The 21,614-nt window shown below is 35.7% G+C and overlaps 1 protein-coding gene across 7 annotated transcripts in view; it reads left to right on the top strand.

Moving 5' to 3' along the window:
* BCAS3 (BCAS3 microtubule associated cell migration factor) overlaps positions 1-21,614 on the top strand; it is a 578,866-nt gene that overhangs the window by 122,829 nt on the left and 434,423 nt on the right. For all 7 annotated transcript variants that reach the window (XR_004347453.1, XM_032616301.1, XM_032616303.1 and 4 more), the window contains 2 exons: positions 5,069-5,176; positions 7,174-7,250. Coding sequence is in view for 6 of the 7 variants with exons in the window: in XM_032616301.1 (XP_032472192.1) it covers positions 5,069-5,176; positions 7,174-7,250 (185 nt within the window). In the remaining variant the exon portion in view is untranslated. The remainder of the gene's footprint in view (positions 1-5,068; positions 5,177-7,173; positions 7,251-21,614) is intronic.

Below are 21,614 nucleotides of genomic sequence, written 5' to 3'. Positions count from 1 at the left end.
GACGCGCAGGCTCAGCGGACATGGCTCACGGGCCCAGCCACTCCACGGCATATGGGATCTTCCCAGACCGGGGCATGAACCCGTGTCCCCTGCATCGGCAGGTGGACCCCCAACCACTGCGCCACCAGGGAAGCCCTGGTGGACATTTTGAATATCATAATGTGGCAACTCTGAACGTCATATTGTCCTCCCCTCCCCAGGGTTTGCTGTTTTGCTTGTTGAGGTCTGCAGCCACACACTGTTTATTGACTTTTTCAAACTCTTTTTGTAAAGACTATGTTTGGGACACTCCTTTGAGTGTGTAGTGATACCATCTACAGCTCTGCTGTAGCCTTTACCTCTGGCTTGTTCAGTCAGAAGCTCAGCCAGAGATGCAAGACTAATGTTTTCACAGTTCTTTGTTGAGCCGGCATTGGCTCTGGGCATGTGTGCTGTATTCTAGATTCCCTGGTATGTCACTCAGTGTACACACACGCAGATACAGAAACACACATGTGATTTTCATTTCAAGGAATTGGCTTATGTGACTGGGCTGGCAGGTAAGAAGTAGAGTAGGCTAGCAGGCTGGAAACTGTCAGGTAGAGACTGATACTGCAGTCTTGAGGTAGAATTTCTTCAGGATTATGAATTTTTATAAATTGAATCTCTATATTCAGTTTTTTAATCTGCTATCTTTCATTTCATCTCTTATTTCTTCTTCATTCTGGAAATTTTTCTGAGGTTTGTCCTATACAGATTCAATTTTCTGAATAAAACTTGGACTTCATTAAAATTACATACTCCCACTCTTCAAAAACACAGACTGGGATGGGAGAAAACACTTGCAAAACACACGTCTGATAAAGGACTGTTATCCAAAATACACAAAGCTCTTAAAAATCAAAAATAAGAAAATGAACAACCTGATTAAAAATTGGGCAAAAGACCTCACCTCAAAGACAATATACAGATGTCAAGTAAACATATGAAAAGGTGCTCCATATCATATGTCATCAGGGAAACAACAAGGACATACTACTACACACCTGGCCAAAATTCAGTTCACTGAATATATCAAATGCTGGTAAAGTGGAGCAACAGGAGCTCTCATTAATTTCTGGTAGGAATGCAAAATGGTAAAACCACTTTGGAAGACAGTTTGGCAGTTTTGTTCAAAACTAAACATACTTTTACCATAGTCAAACAATTGTCCTGCATAGTATTTACCCGAAGGAGTTATGTCTGCCCAAAAAACTGCACACAGGTGTTTATATCAGCTTTATCCATAATTGCCAGAATTTGGAAGTAACCAGGATGTCCTTCAGTAGGTGAATGGATAAATAAAATGTGGTACATCCAGATAATGGAATACTATTCCGGACTAAAAGCTATCAAGCCATGAAAAGAAAGGGGGGAAACTTTAAAAGTGTATTACTGGGCTTCCCTGGTGGCGCAGTGGTTGGGAGTCCACCCGCCGGTGCAGGGGACACGGGTTCGTGCCCCGGTCTGGGAGGATCCCGCATGCCGCGGAGCGGCTGTGCCCGTGAGCCATGGCCTCTGAGCCTGCGCGTCCGGAGCCTGTGCTCCGCGATGGGAGAGGCCACAACAGTGAGAGGCCCGCGTACCGCAAAGAAAAAACAAAAAAACCCCCCAAAAAACCCGTGTATTACTAAGTGAAAGAAACCAATCTGAAAAGTATACATACTGTATGATTCCAACCAAACAACATTCTGGAAAAGGCAATACAGTAAGACAGTAAGAAGATCAGAGTTCGCCAGGAGGGATGCACAGGCAGAGAACAAAGGATTTTTAGGGCAGTGAGACTATTCTGTATGCTACTATAATGTTGGATATATGTCGTTATAAGTTTGTCCAAAACCCATACGATGTACAACACCAAGAGTGAACCATAATGAAAACTATGGAGTTTGGGTGATTATATTGTGTCATTATAGGTTGTAGCAAATGTTCCACTTTGGTAGGGGACGTTGATAATGGGGTAGACTATGCATGAATGGGGGCAGAGGCTATATGGAAAATCTTTGTACCTTCCTCTCAATTTTGTTGTGAACCAAAAACTGCTCTAAAAAATAAAGCATATTAAAACTTTTTAAAAAATGTGATGGGAAGGATTACAGAGAAAGTAAGAAATAATGAAATAGGCAACATACTTAGATGAAAACATTTAGTGTTTTCTTCTTGGGTTTATCTTCTGTACTATAGTTTCAGGGTTTGCTTTTAGGAAATCCAGTTTAACTATTTTGTTTTATATTTAATTTAACCTTTTCACTTTCAGTAATGGAAGTTTTAAAAATTTTTACTCTTTAAATAATTGTAGTCAACTCTCTTCACGGAAATGAACTGTAAATTCCATACCTTTGGCTCTGGGAGGACTAGTCCTTTGCTAATAAAAGCTTTATAACTTCCTTTATGTGTATAGGTTATGTATACAGCAGGTAACAGATTGCTGCAGTGCAAAAATTTTCAATATATGTCCTGGTTCCTCACTATAAAACAAGTTACATAGGTAAAGGGAAGGTCAGTTAAGGAGAATTTGCATTCATTTCTATTATATATTTATCGTTAAAAGTACTAAATAACTTTATATTACCCCTGTTGATATTTATGTGTTGGAAAGGCAGTGGTGCCTGGGCACAGTTTAGAGTCCTTTAACCAACGATTTAATAATACAAATTACGTCATTTCTGCTTTTCTTTCCAACTCTGGTTTTGCTTGCAGTAGATTCAGTTACATTCTAAATTAGATTCTCTACATTTCTATGTGAACTTTTTTTCCTTAAAGTATTAATTAGGTTTTATCTTAAAGTGAAGTCACAATTTTAGGTTTAAATGTCAGGCACAAACCTGTAAAAATGTTAATCCATTTGAGCTCTAGAAATCTAATGAAGACTTCTGTATACAGCTTTTGACACTGCTTGGTGTATACTAGAGTACAAAGTAAAAGCTTGTTTCTATATTTTAGAATAACACACGTCCTTTCTGTTATGGGGCATGCATTCTGCTGATGTTATAGAAAGCTTTCTCATCAGCCTACCCATGGGGAAAATTAAGATTGTCTTGCTGTGTCCCAGGGAAATAGTCAAGGCTTTTAAAAAGAGAGAAAATAGAGAACAAAAGAATATATCAGGCGTGTACACAACTGTGTTATTGGCAGATAGCATGACTCCTTTATGAATGTGTGACTTTCTGAAAATTCTGATTTTAAAAGAATTATCTTTTTCTATTAGGCATTGAATAAGAGGTTTTTTCCATGTATAAATAGAATTTTTAGATCTACCAAATCTTGTTCATTCAACTCTAAACTGAGCCTTCACAGCATTTGTTTTGTCTACTTCTATTGAAGGCTCTCTGCAGGAAGAATCTCAGTTGTGACATTGTATGGATGCCAGTGAAATGATCAGAATTCAAGTTTCTAGTGTACCCTGGCTATAATGAGCTGCTAATTGAAGGTGACAAGCTGTTTTTTCCTTCCCAGTTGGTCTGGCAAAATGTTAGATTTCGTTCATTATTAACTCATTGCTTCTCAGCAGAGGACTGGATTAATTGGTTGGGAACATTAAGAAAAGAATTTTTGCCTTGTGTCAATTTTAGAGGTTGAAGTTCAAGTTTTACTAGATTCTCTCCCATCTCCACTTTCACCAATTGTATGCACTTGTGTTAAGTCCCTAGCACAATCAAGACACAGCAACATTTCTATCGCCCTAAAAGTGGCACCCATCATGCCACTTTGTACTCTGTAGCTTCTCTCCTTTTCTGGTCCCTGGTCCCTGATCTGCTTCCTGTTTATTTTCTTTGGCTGCGTTGGGTCTTCATTGCTGCGCGCGGGCTTTCTTCTCTAGTTGCAGCGAGCGAGGGCTATATTCTTTGCGGTGCACGGGCTTCTCATTGTGGTGGCTTCTCTTGTGGCGGAGCTCAGGCTCTAGGTGCGCAGGCTTCAGTAGTTGTGGCTTGCAGGCTCTAGAGCGCAGGCTCAGTAGCTGTGGTGCACGGGCTTAGTTGCTCTGTGGCACGTGGGATCTTCCTGGTCCAGGGCTCAAACCTGTGTCCCTTGCATCGGCAGGTGGATTCTTAACCACTGCGCCACCAGGGCAGTCCCAACTTGTTAATGTTTTTGTTGAGGATTTTTTATGTATATTCATGAGACATATAAATATATCGGTAGTTTCTTGTGAGGTATTTATTTTTGGGATCATGTGTTACTGGCCTCATAAAATAAGTTGGTGACTCCTATCTTATAAAAGAGTTTGTGTAGAATATCTAAACTTTTTTGTTTAAATGATTAGTAGAATTTACAAATGAAGCCATTTTTAAGGATTTCTTTGTAAGAAGTTTTAAATTATGAGTTTGGTTTCTTTTATAGATACTGGAATATTTAAATTATCTATTTCAAGGAATTGGGTTTACTTTTTTCTTTTGCTTACTCAAGTTTTGTTTCATTGATTTGTTGTATTTTATTCATTCCCTCATTCCACTTTCATTTGATTTAACTTGCTCTTTTCCTACTTTCTTAAGGTGAAAACATTGATCTCTTCATCTGTTCTAGTATGAAGGAACACATGTCTATAATTTAAATCTTATCATTTAGAATGCGTATTTATGTACATTTTAGAAAGAGGTCTCGTTTCTGATAGATTCTTGATTAGGGTTGAACTGTATCAGTCTACATATTAACCCTTATATTAATGGTTTGTCTTTTATTATGGGTTTGTCTGTGTCTTTATTGCAATTTGTGTTACTAGGTTTTATACTTATACAATCAAATTCTCACAAATAACTGCAGCTTTATTTCTTTCTTGTAGTAATTTCTTATGCACATACCTTCTATACTGTGTTGAGTAGAGTGGCCATATTCTTCAAGTGTTCTTCTCTAATCCCTGATTTTAGGGTGAAAGCTTTCAGTATTTCATCATTATGCAATTGCTAATTTTGTTGATTGAAGTCCAAATCAATTTGCTTGTATTATGTTAGTAAGAAAATTTATTGCCCCTCCCACCTGTTAAAACATAATGGCTTTTGTCTTTATTTATTTGTTTATTTATGTATGTATGTATGTATGTATTTTTTTTTAGCACAAGTCCACCTTACTGTTGTGTGGATTTATATTCACTTCGTACTGGGGAGATGGTCAAGTCCATTCAGTTTAAAACACCTATCTATGATCTCCATTGCAACAAAAGGTAAGCAATTTTTCAGGTGTTTCTTGTGCAAGATAACATACCTCCTGTGCACGTAGTGCATTTCCATTATCATTGACTTTGATATAATAATAATAAAAAAGTCACAAATATGTCTTCGGAATTCTGCCAAATATAGGTAGCTCTTAAGATTTCTTAATGTTTTCAAACTTTTTGTCTTGACCCATTAGTGAAATAATGAAATGGAAAAGAATAAAAGTGCCTGAGCAAACATATGAAGGTTAAATATTGCTTTGAGGAACCTTTTTATATGTATAGCATAACATTTTATATATAACTTTTTGTTTAATATATGTACTTCTATACGTTTACTGGTTTATGATGGGAAATGTAATTTTCCTGTTAGCATTCATCAAAACAAAGCTTATTTCTGAAATGTAAAAAAGGCTTTTAAATATCCTTATTTTTTTGCACTTCACAATGGAGCTAAAAGAGGGACCAGCTAGATTTTTCCTAGCCCCATGATGCTAAATGTCTTATCAAGGTCATGGCTGCAAATTATTAATCTCAGTAAAGAGCAAACACATGGAACATGGAAAACAAAAAATAAATTTTATAATAAAAGACTCTCAGGTTAGATTTTAAAGAGATATTTCAAAAGTGACTCAAAGTTTGAATGTAAAAGGAAGGGTAAACACATACTACCTGACAAATACAAACTAAAAGACCAAGACTTTGATATTAATGATAAAAATATTTGAATTCAGTACAAAAATATGAAATAGGACAAAGAAAAGTTCAGTGATAGTGTGTAATTCATAATGAAGATCTAGTTATTATGTATATTTAAACTTAACATCAAACAAAATTATATATGACATAGGAGGTATACTCATGTTATTTCTGGGATAATGTACTTATCCAGTGATATATTAAATTATTAAAAGTTAACATTTTTGGGCTTCCCTGGTGGCACAGTGGTTAAGAATCCGCCTGCCAGTGCAGCAGACATGGGTTTGAGCCCTGGTCCAGGAAGATCCACATGCCGCGGAGCAGCTAAGCCCGTGTGCCACAACTACTGAGCCTGTGCTTTAGAGCCCACGAGCCACAACTACTTAAGCCCGTGTGCCTAGAGCCCTTGCTCTGCAAGAATAGAAGCCACTGCAGTGAGAAGCCCGAGCACCGCAATGAAGAGTAGACCCGGCTCGCCGCAACTAGAGAAAGCCATGTGTAGCAACGAAGACCCAATGCAGCCAAAAATAAATAAATAAATAAATTAAATAAATTTTAAAAATCAGCATTTTTAAATGGGTGGATCTAGTAGTTAAATATTTAACAACAGTTGTAAGGAGCAATACTCTAAAATGTAGTTTATAAAATAACTTCATTTCAGATACATTTTAATTTTGAAAATTTATAACTTTTCCCTAATTATTTATAAATCTTGAACTTTGGGAGAAATACAGATTCTGATTAATTTTAATATTTCAATAATCAGAAATGTCTCATTTACATTGAATAATAGTTATCTGAGCTTCCTTTCTCCCTCCCTCCCTCCCTTCCTCCCTTGCTCCCTCCCTCCCTCTCTCATTTTGGCTCTTGTGTTGGGAAATTCAGCAATCATTTTAAGTGCCAGGTTGTATAAATCCATTTTATGTTTAATTCCATGACTTTGAGCCAGCACTGGAAAAACACTTTTAGTAAATAGCCAGCAGTTTATTGATCTCATACATTCTTAATGAAGGTAGGTTCATTTGATTTATAATGAATGAAAATGAAATTTTATTTTGAGGTGTAGTTCTCCTGTGACTTTTCTTCCTTTCATCTTGTCTATCTTGATCATATTAAGGATTTTGTGACTGTATTTTGACATTTAAGAAGCAGATGTTTCTAGCCTATATGCTTTAAGAAGCGTTTGATTTTTAAAAATTCCTTTGGTACATACTTACTTAAATCTAGATGATTTAACTTATTTATAGTTCAGTTTATAGAATTTCACATTAACATTTTCTTTTGTGGTTTTTTCCCTCTAATTTTAGGATCCTTGTCGTAGTATTGCAGGAGAAAATTGCTGCCTTTGATAGCTGTACTTTCACAAAAAAATTTTTTGTCACAAGTACGTATCAACTTGATTTATTTCCTATCATATGCATTGAGTTTATACTACTTACTTGATAGAATCAGCAGACTAATTGGAATCATAACATCAGTATTTCATGCTTACTCAGTTACTGTATTTTTATGTTTCTGTGATGTCTTATTTAGTAATATAATTTTATGGTATATGTGTTCAACCCACAGTACATTTTCTTCATATTACTGTGGAAGCCTTGTTGTATACCTCAGCTTTTCCTTATATATTTTCCTTGAGTCGTTTTGATTAATTTAGATTTGTGTAGGTACGTTGTTAAATTACTTAATTAACATAACATACTTGTGGACATAACTGGATTATTATTCATGAGGGAAATGTGTCAGTCTTTCACTCCTTCTTTCCCCCACCTGTCACAACTCTGCCTGGATTTGCAGAAATAAGCCTAGATTCTGGATCCAAACACACACACACACACACACACACACACACACACATCCACACACACAGACACAGACACAGACACAGTCATACAGAGAGAGTGATTGTTTGATCAGTTGATCTATTTTCTAAAAAATTGACCCATGCAGTGTGGGAGCTGGCAAGTCCAAGATTTGCAAGGCAGTCCAGCAAGCTGGAAATTCCAACAGGGGCCTTGTCTAGAGTTAGATTTTTTTTTTTTTTTTACTACAGCCTAGTAAAACAATAGTTTTCACTCTTTCGTATTTTAACTCTTAACACTCACCATCAAAGCTATAGCTGTTTTTTCAGAGAAACTGTTATGTGTATGCTGCAGAAATAGTTCTGTTGGAACAGAGCTCATTTTTGTTATGTGTAGGGAATCCCAATCATACTGTTGCATCTCCTGAAATATCAGAACTATTTACACACTTACTCATCAGATGTTAATCCATGTATTAAGCTCTGAGTAGGAGATATTATTCCTTTCTGGTTAGAGCTCATGTTCTTGTTAATATCTTGCAGTCTATATGTTATTGCATACATTATATAATATATACTATACTATATAAACACATGAATAATTCATTGTAATATATAGTTTATCATTTTGTAGCCTATGAAGAAGAATACAACTCACCTCCTTGATCTTGTAATCTTTTCTCTCAGAGATCTACAGAGATAATAATGGAGATCATGTTAATTGATATATTTTTGTTTTATCACAAGTTTACACCATTTACAAATTTACATTAGTATCTCTAGCACCTAGGACATTGGCTGGCACAATGTAGGCTCTCATTAACTATTTCTTGAATGACTGAGTACATTAACCCACTTATCAGTCAGTTATTTCATACTGATCAGAAATTTACTGATGTTTTAATAATGATTAAATATAGATTACCAGGAAGGATCTTTTATTGTTTTATCTATAAATTAAAAGTTTTGGGGGAGCATACATTTGTTAATAACATCTTCATTCAAAAATGTAGTATATATATAATATAGTAAGCTTTGAAAATTACATGGCCTGTTTTAGCATATTAATTCTTACAGATCTTATGCATTAATATATTACCTTATAATTATATCACTCACTATTAAAATTGAAACAAGTAGAGAAATAGAGGAATCATGTATGAGTCTTTCCATTTCTTCCAGGTGTGTGAGCTACAGAGGAGTGAATTAGAACAGAGTATGAATATTTCAGCCAGATTTAGATGCCAGTTTTTTCTATTTGTCTTTACATCTTATCAGTAGTCTTCTGTTGTTTATCGTTAATCAAAGATGTGTGTGTGTTGGCTTCTGCAAAGTTAGACATCTCTGTTGCAGGTCCATTTTAATTTTATACTCACAGATAGCTCTTGCTGCCTCAGCTGAGTGTTAAACTGGGGAGAACTCTCAAATCATTATTTGTTAAGATAGTTTATTTAAATGACAATATATGTTTTGAAATTTAAACCTTATTTAAACACTGGGCTCTACTGCGCTGTGCATGTTGAAAGTAATATTACACTTGCCAATAGATTTCAGTTTTCTTCTCTGTAATAAATGGTAGGGTATAAAGTCAGTTGTCACAGCTACTAAAGAGAAGTTAATATATGTAAGTAAGTTACTAATGGAGAGTTAATAATACTATTATTATTCTTTATCCACTAAAAAAAAACTAGCATAAATAATAATGCTAGTTTTTTTTTTTAGTGGATAAATAAACCTTATAGATTTTTCATTGATTAATACCCACTATAGAATTTTAAAAGAAAAAATTAAACTTTATTATAAAGAAAGAATTAAAATAATTAGATTTGTGTATTTCATAGTTAGAGTCAAAGGACATAGGCTTTGTAATAATTTTGATACATTGGAATCAAAATAGGCTTTTCACAATACTCTGGTTGGAGAAAATGGGCAATGTATTATTTATATTATAATAGTAAATATTATATTTGTATTATAATAGTAATTTTTAAGCTTAGATGATCTAATTAAATTTTGCATAAAATCATGTAGATATAACCTGTATCTTTAATTGTTTATATCTATGTATGAGTGTAATTTGTCTCAACCAGCATGTCTGTTATTTAACTAATGGGTGATAGAAATATATTTGTTTCAAATAAGGACCTACAAATAAGATTTAAACAAAACCCTATGCACTGTAGGCTATAATTACAATTTATTTTTTAAGAGAGTTTTGTTTTTGCACATTGATGATTTTGCAGCTTTTCTGGGAGAGTATTTTGCAGTCTGAGATTTTGCAATAGAAGAATTTGTTTTTGGAATGTCCTGACTTGGGTTAACTTACAGAAAGTACCTAAAGCCCTTGAGTCAATTGGCAGGATCAATATAGAAACTGGCACATTACAGAAATTTCATATTTTCATGGGATTTTACTGTACTTTCTCAATTAAACCATTTATAGTGGAAATAAGAGTGAAAATACCTTTAAGCAGAAGAAGAGAGACTATAGTATGTATTCTTCTTACTTTTCAGTCTTACTTGAAATCATGAAGTTCTTGTAGAAAGGTGAATTTTTAGTCACGTTAAAATGGTAAAATGAACCTTTGATTTTCAATCATTTTGCTTATTTGATAGACATTAGTCATTTAGTGATATGGCAAAAATATTGCATTTTATTAAATTACTAAAGCCATAGATATACCATTTTATTTTCTATGAGTGTTATTTTTTTGATGCCTTTTTTCTTTTTTAAAAAAAATTTATTTATTTATTGGCTGCGTTGGGTCTTCGTTTCTGCACACGGGCTTTCTCTGTTTGCGGCAGGCGGGGTCTACCCTTGTTGTGGAGCATGGGTTCTAGGCGCGCGGGCTTCAGTAGTTGTGGCACGTGGGCTCAGTAGTTTTGGCTCGCGGGCTTAGTTGCTCCATGGCATGTGGGATCTTCCTGGACCAGGGCGCGAACCCGTGTCTCCCGCATTGACAGGCGGATTCTTAACCACTGTGCCACCAGGACAGTCCCTAAATGTTATTTTTTAAAAAAAATTTATTTGCGGAAATATATACAATTATTTAAAGACGGTAGTATAATGAACCACCATGTATTTATCATCTAGTTTCAATAAGTACCAACTCGTGGACAATCTTTTTCATTTATACCCTTCCCAAATTATTTTGAAGCATATCCCTGACATATAATTTAATCTATTATCTATATTTAAATGATAAGAACTTATAAAATCATTATTTCTGTATTACCAATTGATCAGATAATTTATCGTCTAAACTCTGAGGTCTTTTGATTGGAACAAAGGCCTTACTTGATGTAACTGTGGTCAACAAATGTAAACTTGTACATTCCTTCCAACTGAACTCTCAAGGTTTTTGGCATACAAAACCTTCTTTATAAAAATCCAGTGTCCTTGCTAAATCTTTATTTCTACAACCCATTTTCATGCTGCTTATGCTACATTTTCTTTGAGCCACTCATAAATCTCACTTCTTTGCAAGGGCTCTGTTTTCCTGCCTGAAATGGCCTTTTCACTAGCAGTCTCTCTTTCCACAGTGACTTAATCCTACATGTCTTTCTAGCCCCAGTGTAGATGTTAGTTCTTATATGATGTATTTCCTGATCCCCTTAGTTTAAGGAAGCCTCTCCTTCTTCTAAATCCCCAAAGATAGCAATTCCCAAAATCTATCCACAGAACAATAGACCTTCAACATGCTGTGTAAATCAGGATGCCCTGGTCAAATAAACTTAGGAAATGCTGCCTTCTATTGGAGGATGCCAGTGGTGATTAGCATTTTAATCTGTTTAAATTTATTTACTATATTTCAATATTTCCTAGATTTATTAGATTACAGACCTCTTTTTTTACCCAATACCCTTTGGGAATGCTTTTATAGTGTAATTTTTCCCTCTGTTAAGACACTTAATTTCTATGTTATTGTATGTGTCTTCTGTCTACTTGTTCTATCTTTGCTGCAATATAGTAATTTCCTTGAGAGCGAAGTTATTCATCTTGACTTGGATTAAGGAAGTAGGTCCATCATGCAAGATATAATATATCCATTTGTTCTAGCTAACTTAAAAATATTTCTGATGCTTTTTTTTGGTTCTTACAATAATAAAGCTCAATTTGCTAAAGATGAAAACATTTATCACAACTATTTCTACTTTCAAAGCATCAGTGGTTCTTTTCCAAGATGTTTAGCTAGCCAAAAGCGTTGAGAATGTAGTACAACTCTATCAAAAGTTATCAGATAAGGAAGAAAGCTATTCATATAGGATCAGTAGTCATCTCTAGAGAAAGTGATATAGGTTTAAACTGGGAATTATAAATTTGGTGCGTATTTAAAGGAATGACTATATGAATGCATATATGAACAAAGTTTCTTTCTCATGTTGGAGTTAAGTACACAGATTTTCTGAAGTATGAGTTTATTTGAAAATTACACCTTTGTAGTGATCAGCTCTTGAGTATCTCTCCAGTATCTGGAGTATTGTTTCTCCTTTCAGGAGCAGGAGCTTCTGTTTTATAAGCCTTTAGGAAGCACAAAATAGCAGTTGAGTTTGATAAAAATGAGTGCGCTTTTTTTTTTTTTTACGTTATTGTTTTAGGATCTTTGCCATATAGTCCCAAATGCTTCCCTCTGTATTGCTGGACTACTGAACAGTTGAAACAAGTATTATTAAAATATTAGTCTCATATTGTGTGAATTGTTCATGATAGGAAGAAGAGATCTGGAAGGATCACTAGTGTGTCTAGTGTTGCAGTCAGGTGCTTTATAAGTGGCATGCAGCAAGTCCTGGTCAAGTGGAGTGGAGCCCACAGTAGTGAATTTTCAGTAATTTCTGATTCATTAGGATTATCACTTATTCTGTGACTGTACTGCTTGTAAAATGGGTCTCGTGGCTTGAGGATGCCATGAAGTCTGTTTAGTATGGATTTCTTTAAGTCTGAAATGTATGTTAAATGTTGAAAAATGGGGTAGTATAAAAGTACAACTGTCATTTCTTGGTGATAAATGATGGAAATAAGTGTAATAAACTATGTGTTAAAATCCAGCGATATCTTTTGAAGATAGATGTCTAGTATCATTGTCAGAACACACCTGCGTAACCTGGAAGGGGGTATGAGAAGGGGCTTTTGGGATTCTATAATGTCCTGTTTTTTGTTTTGTTATGCACGCATATGTTTACTTTGTTGACTTGGGTACTTCTTTATCTATATTATATTTAAATACATAGTTTACATTAAAAAAAGAGTCCAGAAAGCATCAAGAACAACAAAAGTTGTGATTTCTCTCCTCATACTCTGAATGCCGTTCATTGTAGCATTTCACAGCAGATCTCCCCAAACCCTTCATCTGTAATACTCTGGCCAATAGTAGTTATATATCTCATTTCATACTTCCATTTTCTCACATATTACATATGTAATTAGTTACATATTATTTTACTTTACTTGAAAACCCTATAGACCAGATTTATTCAAGGGTTATTAGGTTTGTGATATTGATGATATTTAACGCATGTTTGTATGAAGAAATTTAGCTTCTTTTCTTTGAAATACAACTTCACCTTAAGGGATTTTTATCAACATTTTAAACAAAATTGAGCAAGACTTAATATTTAAAATCAAGGAGCACATGGAGCCATTTCCTAACTTTAAATAAGCTTATTTTTCCCTAATTTTTGCAACCCCCACCCCACCCCCATTCCTTTAAACAGACTGAAACTTTTGGCAGGCGGAAAGAAGCATGGTATAGGTTATGTGTGTTTCTCTGAATTTGGGTTATTCCATGCTTGTAAGCCAGTTTTGCTTGGGACAGTGAGAAGTACAGGATATAGGGATTGGAGGACAGGGGAGCTGATAGGCATACTGAGAATAGCATTCGTGGTAGCCCATTTAGTTTTTTTCCCCCATTGATTGGTTTCTAGTTATTAAAGAATTAGTACTAAAGCCCATGTAGAATGACAGATTCTTAATGAAGATATTGTTTTGTTCATGCAAGCATTTAATTTCTAAAAGAGTTTGAAAAGCTCTTGTGTAATACAATCATGATTGCCTAAGTTGTGTATAAATACAATGATGAGACTGTAAAATAAGTAGAGACAGCTGTGTCCATCAGAGAACGCACCATGGGAATTTGTGCCAAAGGGTGGAAGGGTCAGGTAAAGAGAGCTGATAGAGAACTGGAAAGGGAACACAGCCAATATGATGAGAAAGGAGACACCTTCGTATTTGGCTGTACAGAAAAGGTGGCCTTGAGCAGCTGTCTGATGTGGAAATCCAAAACCCACGTATGATTAAGAAAACAAAAGACCAAGACTGATAGATGTCATTAGCAGTCATTTCCAGTGTGCTTAAGCTTAAATGCAGATATGAAGTCTCCAGAGAGACCAAAGGATTGTATAGGAAGTAACTCTTTCCACTGGCTTCTGTTTTTACTTTGAGGAGGAAAATTTATTCCTTACAATCCTAATGTTATGTCTTAGGGTTAGAATGTGTATTTTTCATTTATGTTAATGGTGAATTACAAATAAGGAATGTATTTTAAGGATCTTTAAAATGCAAAATTATTTTTAATTTTGGGAAGAGGAACCTTTCTTTTTATGTTTCTAAGCAAGCTTGTAACATTGATAAGAAGAGATTGGCAGGTTAATGTGGCATCTAAGACCAGTTCAAGTTAAAACCCTGTTCTTTTGGTTTCCCACCTAAAAACAACAGACTAGGCTGCTGTGGTGTTTTCATAGCCCAGGCAGGTGTTCAGTATAAAGTGGACTCTAAATAACATGTATGCCATGAACTAACGTGATTTTCATATTTTCTGCACATAATTCCCACCCATTGAACCCGTTGAGCCTTTGAATGGCATTACTCTGTTTCATATACATAAAAAATAAAGCAAAAATAAAATCAAGTTTTAAATTCAAAGCTCATGGAACCTTAAGAGGGTCATTAATCAGGAGTAAGATGGTCAAATAAATCTCTGAAATGATATTTAATATTTTATGTGCTTATTCTTTCTGGAGAGGGTTTCATAGTCCTTTCTGAACTTCATTCAGTGTGTGGTCTTTTGTGACTTGTGTCTTTCACTGAACATAGTAGAAGATTATATTTTTTAGAGCAGTTTTAGGTTCACAGCAAAATTAATCAGAAGGCACAGAAATTTCCCATATAACCCCAGCCCCACACATACATAGTCTCCCTCTCCCCCATTATCAGCGTCCCTCACCAGAGTAGTACATTTGTTACACTTGATGAACCTACACTGACACATAATTATCACTCAGAGTCCATTGTTTATCTTAGGATTCCCTCTTGGTGTTGTACATCAGTGGGCTTGGGTAAATGTATAATGACATATATCCATCATTGTAATATCATACAGAGTATTTTCACTGCCCTAAAAATCTTCTGTGCTCTGCCTGTTCATCTCTGCTCTCCCGTTTCCCCCAGCAACCGTGGCATTTCCTAGAATGTCATATAGTTGGAATCATAGTATGTAGCCTTCTCTGATTGGCTTCTTTCAATGAATAATATCATGTTTCCTCCATGTTGTTACCCAACTTCAAGATTTACTATAAAGCTACAGTAATCAAGACAGTGTGACATTGGCAAAAGAATAGACAAACAGAATAGAGAGCCCAGAAATAAATCTTTGATGAAGAAGCAGAGGTAGCACGATGGAGCAGAGATAGTCTCTTTAACAAATGGTACTGAACAGCTGGACATTCACGGGCATAAAACTGAATTTAGACACAGACTATACATCCTTCACAAAAATTAACTCAAAAAATATCACAGGCCTAAATGTAATACATAAAGTATAAGATTTATAGAAGATAACATAGGTGTAAACCTAGATGACCTTGGGTATGGTGATGACTTTTTAGATACAACACCAAAGGCACAAAAGAAATAACTGATAAAGTGGGCTTCACTAAAATTAAAAACTTATGCTCTGCAAAAGACAATGTCAAGAAAATGAGAAGAAAGGCCACAGACTGAGAGAAAATATTTGTAATAGACAAATTAATATTTGCCAACGAAGCAACTGACAAGGGATTAATCTCCAAAATATACAAACAGCTCATGCAGCTCAATATCAGAAAAACAAACAAACCAATCAAAAAATGGGTGGAAGATCTAAATAGACATTTCTCCAAAGAAGACATACAGAATGCCAAAAAGCACATGAAAAGATGCTCAACATTGCTAATTATTAGAGAAATGTAAATCAAAACTACAGTGAGGTGTCACCTCACACCAGTCACGATGGCCATCATCAAAAAAATCTACAAACAATAAATGCTGGAGAGGGTGTGGAGAAAAGGGAACCCTCCTACACTCTTGGTGGGAATGTAAACTGGTAAAGCCACTATGGAGAACAGTATGGAGGTTCCTTAAAAAACTAAAAATAGAACTACCATATGACCCAGGAATCCCACTCCTAGCATATACCTGGAGAAAACCATAATTCGAAAAGATACATGCACCCCAGTGTTCACTGCAGCAGTATTTACAATAGGCAGGACATGGAAGCAACTTAAATGTCCATCAACGGAGGAATAAAGAAGATGTGGTACATATATACAATGGAGTATCACTCAGCCATAAAAAAAGAACAAAATAATACCATTTGCAGCAACATGGATGGACCTGGAGATTATCAGACTGAGTGAAGTTAAGTCAGACACAGACAAATATCATGATATTGCTTATATGTGGAATCTGAAAAAAGGGGTACAGATGAACTTACCTTCTCTACAAAACAGAAGTAGAGTCACAGATGTAGAAGACAGACTTATGGTTAACAGGATATGGTGGGGAGGGATAAATTGGGAGATAGGGATTGACATATATACACTACTATATATAAAATAGATAACTAGGACTTCCCTAGTGGTGCAGTGGTTAAGAATCCTCCTGCCAATGTAGGGGACACGGGTTCGAGGCCTGGTCCGGGAAGATCCCACATGTCACGGAGCAACTGGGCCCATGTGCCACAACTACTGAGCTTGCGCTCTAGAGTCCACGAGCCACAACTACTGAAGCCCACACATCTAGAGCCCGTGTTCCGCAACAAGAGAAGCCACCGCAATGAGAAGCCCGCACACTGCAACGAAGAGTAGCCCCTGCTCGCCTCAACTAGAGGAAGCCCATGCACAGCAACCAAGACCCAACGCAGCCAAAAATAAAATAAAATAGGTAACTAATAAGAACCTACTGTACAACGCAGTAGAACAGGGAACTCTACTCAATACTCTGTAATGGCCTATATAGGAAAAGAATCTAAAAAAAGAGTGGTTATATGTATGTATAACTGATTCACTTTGCTGTACACCTGAAACTAACACAACATTGTAAATCAACTATACTCCAAAAAAAAAAAAAGGACAAACCTAATAATGGGCTGTTATCCAAAATATACAAAGAACTCTTAAAATTCAGCAAGAACAAAATAAACAACCTGATTAAAAAATGGGCCAGTGAATCTAACAGGCACCTCACCAAAGAATAATAAGCATATGATATGATACTCCACATTATATGTCATCAGAGAAATGCAAATTAAAACAATGAGATAACCATCATCACACGTCTAAAATCCAAAACACTGAGAACACCAGTGCTGTCAGAGTTGTGGAACAACAGGAACTCTCATTGCTGGTGGGCAGGCAAAATGGTGCAGCCATTTTTGGAATACAATTTGACAGTTTCTTACAAAACTAGACCTACTCTTAGTATACAATCCAGCAATCTCACTTCTTGTTATTGAACCAAAGGAGTTGAAAACTATGTTCACACAGCCTTCACACAGATATTTATAGCAGCTTTATTCACATTGCCAAAAGTGGAAGCAACCAAAGTGTCCTTCAGTGTGTGAATGGATAAACTGTGGTGTATCCTGACAGTGGAATATTATACGTCATTTCTTTTTATTGCTGGCCATTTAGTTTGTTTCCATTTTGGGGGTTTTATGAATAATGCTTTCATAAATGAAAGGTTTTTATGGGGACATCTATTTTTGATTCTCTTGGATATAAGTATTTGTGTGGATATGTTTTCGTTTCCCTTGGGTATGTACCCAGGAGTTGAATTACTGGCTCATATGGTAATTCTATCCTTAACTATTTGAAGAGCTGTTGGGCACAGTGACTGCACATTTTACATTCCTACCAGCAGTGTATGAGGGTTCCAGTTTCTCACCAATGATTGTTAATAAGATTATATAGCCATCCTGTTGGTATCTCACAAAGTAGTATCTGATTATACTTTTTTTTAATCTTTATTGGAGTATAATTGCTTTACAATGGTATGTTAGTTTCTGCTTTATAACAAAGTGAATCAGTTATACATATACATATGTTGCCATATCTCTTCCCTCTTGCGTCTCCCTCCCTCCCACCCTCCCTATCCCACCCCTCTAGGTGGGTCACAAAGCACCGAGCTGATGTACCTGTGCTATGCGGCTGCTTCCCACTAGCTAGCTATTTTACGTTTGGTAGTGTATATATATCCATGCCACTCTCTCACTTTGTCACAGCTTACCCTTCCCCCTCCCCATATCCTCAAGTCCATTCTCTAGTAGATCTGTGTCTTTATTCCCGTCGTACCCCTAGGTTCTTCATGCCCTTTTTTTTTCCCTTAGATTCCATATATATGTATTAGCATACAATATTTGTTTTTCTCTTTTTGACTTCACTCTGTATGACAGACTCTAGGTCCATCCACCTCACTACAAATAACTCAATTTCGTTTCTTTTTATGGCTGAGTAATATTCCATTGTATATATGTGCCACATCTTCTTTATCCATTCATCTGATGATGGACACTTAGGTTGCTTCCATGTCCTGGCTATTGTAAATAACGCTGCAATGAACATTTTGGTACATGACTCTTTTTGATTTATGGTTTTCTCAGGGTATATGCCCAGTAGTGGGATTGCTGGGTCGTATGGTAGTTCTGTTTGTAGTTTTTTAAGGAACCTCCATACTGTTCTCCATAGTGACTATATCAATTTACATTCCCACCAGCAGTGCAAGAGTGTCCCTTATACTTTTTTTTGATAGATCTTTATTGGAGTATAATTGCTTCACCATACTGTGTTAGCTTCTGTTGCACAACAAAGCAAATCAGCCATCTGCATACACGTGTCCCCATATCCCCTCCCTCTTGAGCCTCCCTCTCATCCTCCCTATCCCACCCCTCTAGGTCATCGCACAGCACCTAGCCGATTTTCCTGTGCTATGCTGCTGCTTCCCACCAGCCAACTGTCCTACATTCGGTAGTGTATATATGTCGGTGCTACTCTCACTTCGCCCCAGCTTAGCCCTCCCACCCCATGTCCTCAAGTCCATTCTCTGCATCTACCTCTTTATTCCTGCCCTGCAACTAGGTTCATCAGTACCATTTTTTTTATTTGCATTTCCTTATGGCTAATGATGCTGAGTATCTTTTCATATGCTCATCTTCTATCTTTGTCAAATTTTACATTGATTTATTTGTCTTTATTGTTATACTAGTTCTATTTATATTTTAGATACAAGTCAGTTATCAGATATGTTTTGCCCAACTCCCATTCTCTGAGTTGTCTTTTCTCTTTCTTGGTGGTGTCCTTTGAAGCACAAAGATTTTAGTTTTGATGAAGTTTAATTTATCTATTTTTTTCTTTTATCATTTGTACTTTTGGTGTCATATCTAAGAAAGCATTGCCTATGGTTATGAAGGTTTACCATGGTTTGTTCCAAGAGGTTAATACATTAGCTTTAGTCTTTGATTCATTTCGACTTTGTATGTAGTGTGAGGCCAGGGTTCAGTTTCATTCGTTTGCATGCGGATATCAGTTGACCTATCATCATTCGTTGAAAGGATTATTCTTTCCCCATTGACTTGTCTTGGTAGTGTTGTTGAAAGCCAATTGACCATAAATGCAGACATCTGTTTTTTCGAAAAAGGTCTGAAATCTTTTGAGTTGTCTTTTCCAAGAAAAATAAGGCAGGGTGTTACAGAGAGTAGTTAAATCCTTTGTTTTTCAAAATGAGTTCAGGTCTTCTCCCCACTAGGACCAACATTCTGGGAGGATGCCATGTAAAATTGCATCAGTCTCATGAATCTTTTAGTTATGGAATCATCTTCATGTAGCATGCTTTTTGTGGATTTTACCTTTATTTAAATTTGGAAACCTGATATTTTTAAATATCCAGTTCTCTTTTACTTTGTTCACAAATACTGTAACCTTGTTAGAATTAGTCCCAGTATTATAGAGGTTTGGGTTGTGTTTTTTTTGTTGTTTTTTGTTTCTTTTTTCTTCACTTGTTTTCAGAGTTTAGCTGCAGGCAATGGTTAATCTTTAAAGGAGTCATGCTTATAAAGTTGGGATAGTGCTGAGAGGCTGATGGTCTGCTGATTCCAGCTGTAAAATGTTTTTTGGAGAGCAGAAAAACAATTTGCTTTCATTCCAATACACTATAATTCTTGAGATCCACTAGCTTTCTAAAAACATTGACTCAAAAAGTGAAATGAAGAATTGTAAACTACATCTTTTCTTAGTATTCTTTAGTATTTGGTAGGCAGGTATACTTATTAGGATCTGTTGAGGCAAAATAGTTATCGGAGTTGGTTGAGTTAGATTATGTTGACTTTAAAGTTCAGGAGATTAGCTGCCTCTAATGTAATGCCACAATTCACAGGTATTTATTTCTGGTTTTTCTTTTGGTTATTTTTTTTCATGACATTTTAAAAGGGGAAATTTTCTTATAGACAGTGTTTATGCTCATTTCTCCAGTTCTGAAAGTATATATGGTCTATGTATATACACTTATATAAAAGTACATTTTGGTGTGAAAAAAGTACATTTAGGTGTGGGTGTCATAATGAAATCTATTATGTAAATATTGTGTGATATATATATTAGAGTGTGTTGTCTTTGTATTATATTAGTGGACCTTTTTTTCTACGTATATGTCCATAATATGTGTCCATAATATGCCTTCAGTGATTACAGTAACATCACTGTTACCCAGAAGCTGATTTTCCAGAAATCCAAACATTCCAAACACACCACTTTAAACCCTGAAATACAAAAAAAGTTTTTAAACAATGAGTGAAACATTAGAAAACTTATATCTTATATTTTGTATGACATATGGATTTTCTCTTAGGATTATTATCTTCATCTTCTTTAAAAATGAACACTCAGGGAATTCCGTGGCGGTCTAGTGGTTAGGACTCCGTGCCGAGGGCCCGGGTTCAGTCCCTGGTCAGGGAACCAAGATCCCACAGGTTGCTCGGTGTGGCGAAAAAACAAAGAAAAAAGAAAACTCAAAGTAGATGGAGTTGAAGGAGCTGAAATGAAAACTAGCAGTAACAAAAGCAACAGCGACTTGCGCTTCTCTAGTGGCTGTGAACACAACGGCATTACCATTTCAGAATCACCACAATTGCTACTCAAAGGCTTTCTGAATTCAGGCAAGCATGTATGTACAATTAAGGAAGATTTCTATTAAAAAATGGCTTTAAAATGAACACAAAAGGCCTAACCTAAAGAATAGGCAAGCACAATATTTGAAAAATATTTGAAAATTTTTCTTCTGTAGATGACTTTTTTTTTGCAAGTGTGTCTTATACATATGCTTTGATTAATTTAGGTGCATTGTTTAATTTATTCAAACATTTATTAAGCTATTTTTCAGGTATTATTCTAAGCAGTATAGATTTAGCTGTGAACAAAAGACACAAACACGACCTTAATCAAGTGGGAGGAAGACAGAAAATAAAGAAGCAAAAAGATAAATAAATATATTACAGAACATATAAATTATTTTTTATTTATTTTATTTATTTATTTATTTTTGCGGTACGTGGACCTCTCACTGTTGTGGCCTCTCCCGTTGTGGAGCACAGGCTCCGGACGTGCAGGCTCAGCGACCATGGCTCACGGGCCTAGCCGCTCCGC

The sequence above is a fragment of the Phocoena sinus genome, chromosome 20 (assembly GCF_008692025.1).
Source record: "Phocoena sinus isolate mPhoSin1 chromosome 20, mPhoSin1.pri, whole genome shotgun sequence".
NCBI lineage: Eukaryota > Metazoa > Chordata > Mammalia > Artiodactyla > Phocoenidae > Phocoena > Phocoena sinus.
The sequence above is the reverse complement of the archived record's forward strand: the minus strand, read 5'-3'. Positions and strand labels throughout refer to the sequence as shown.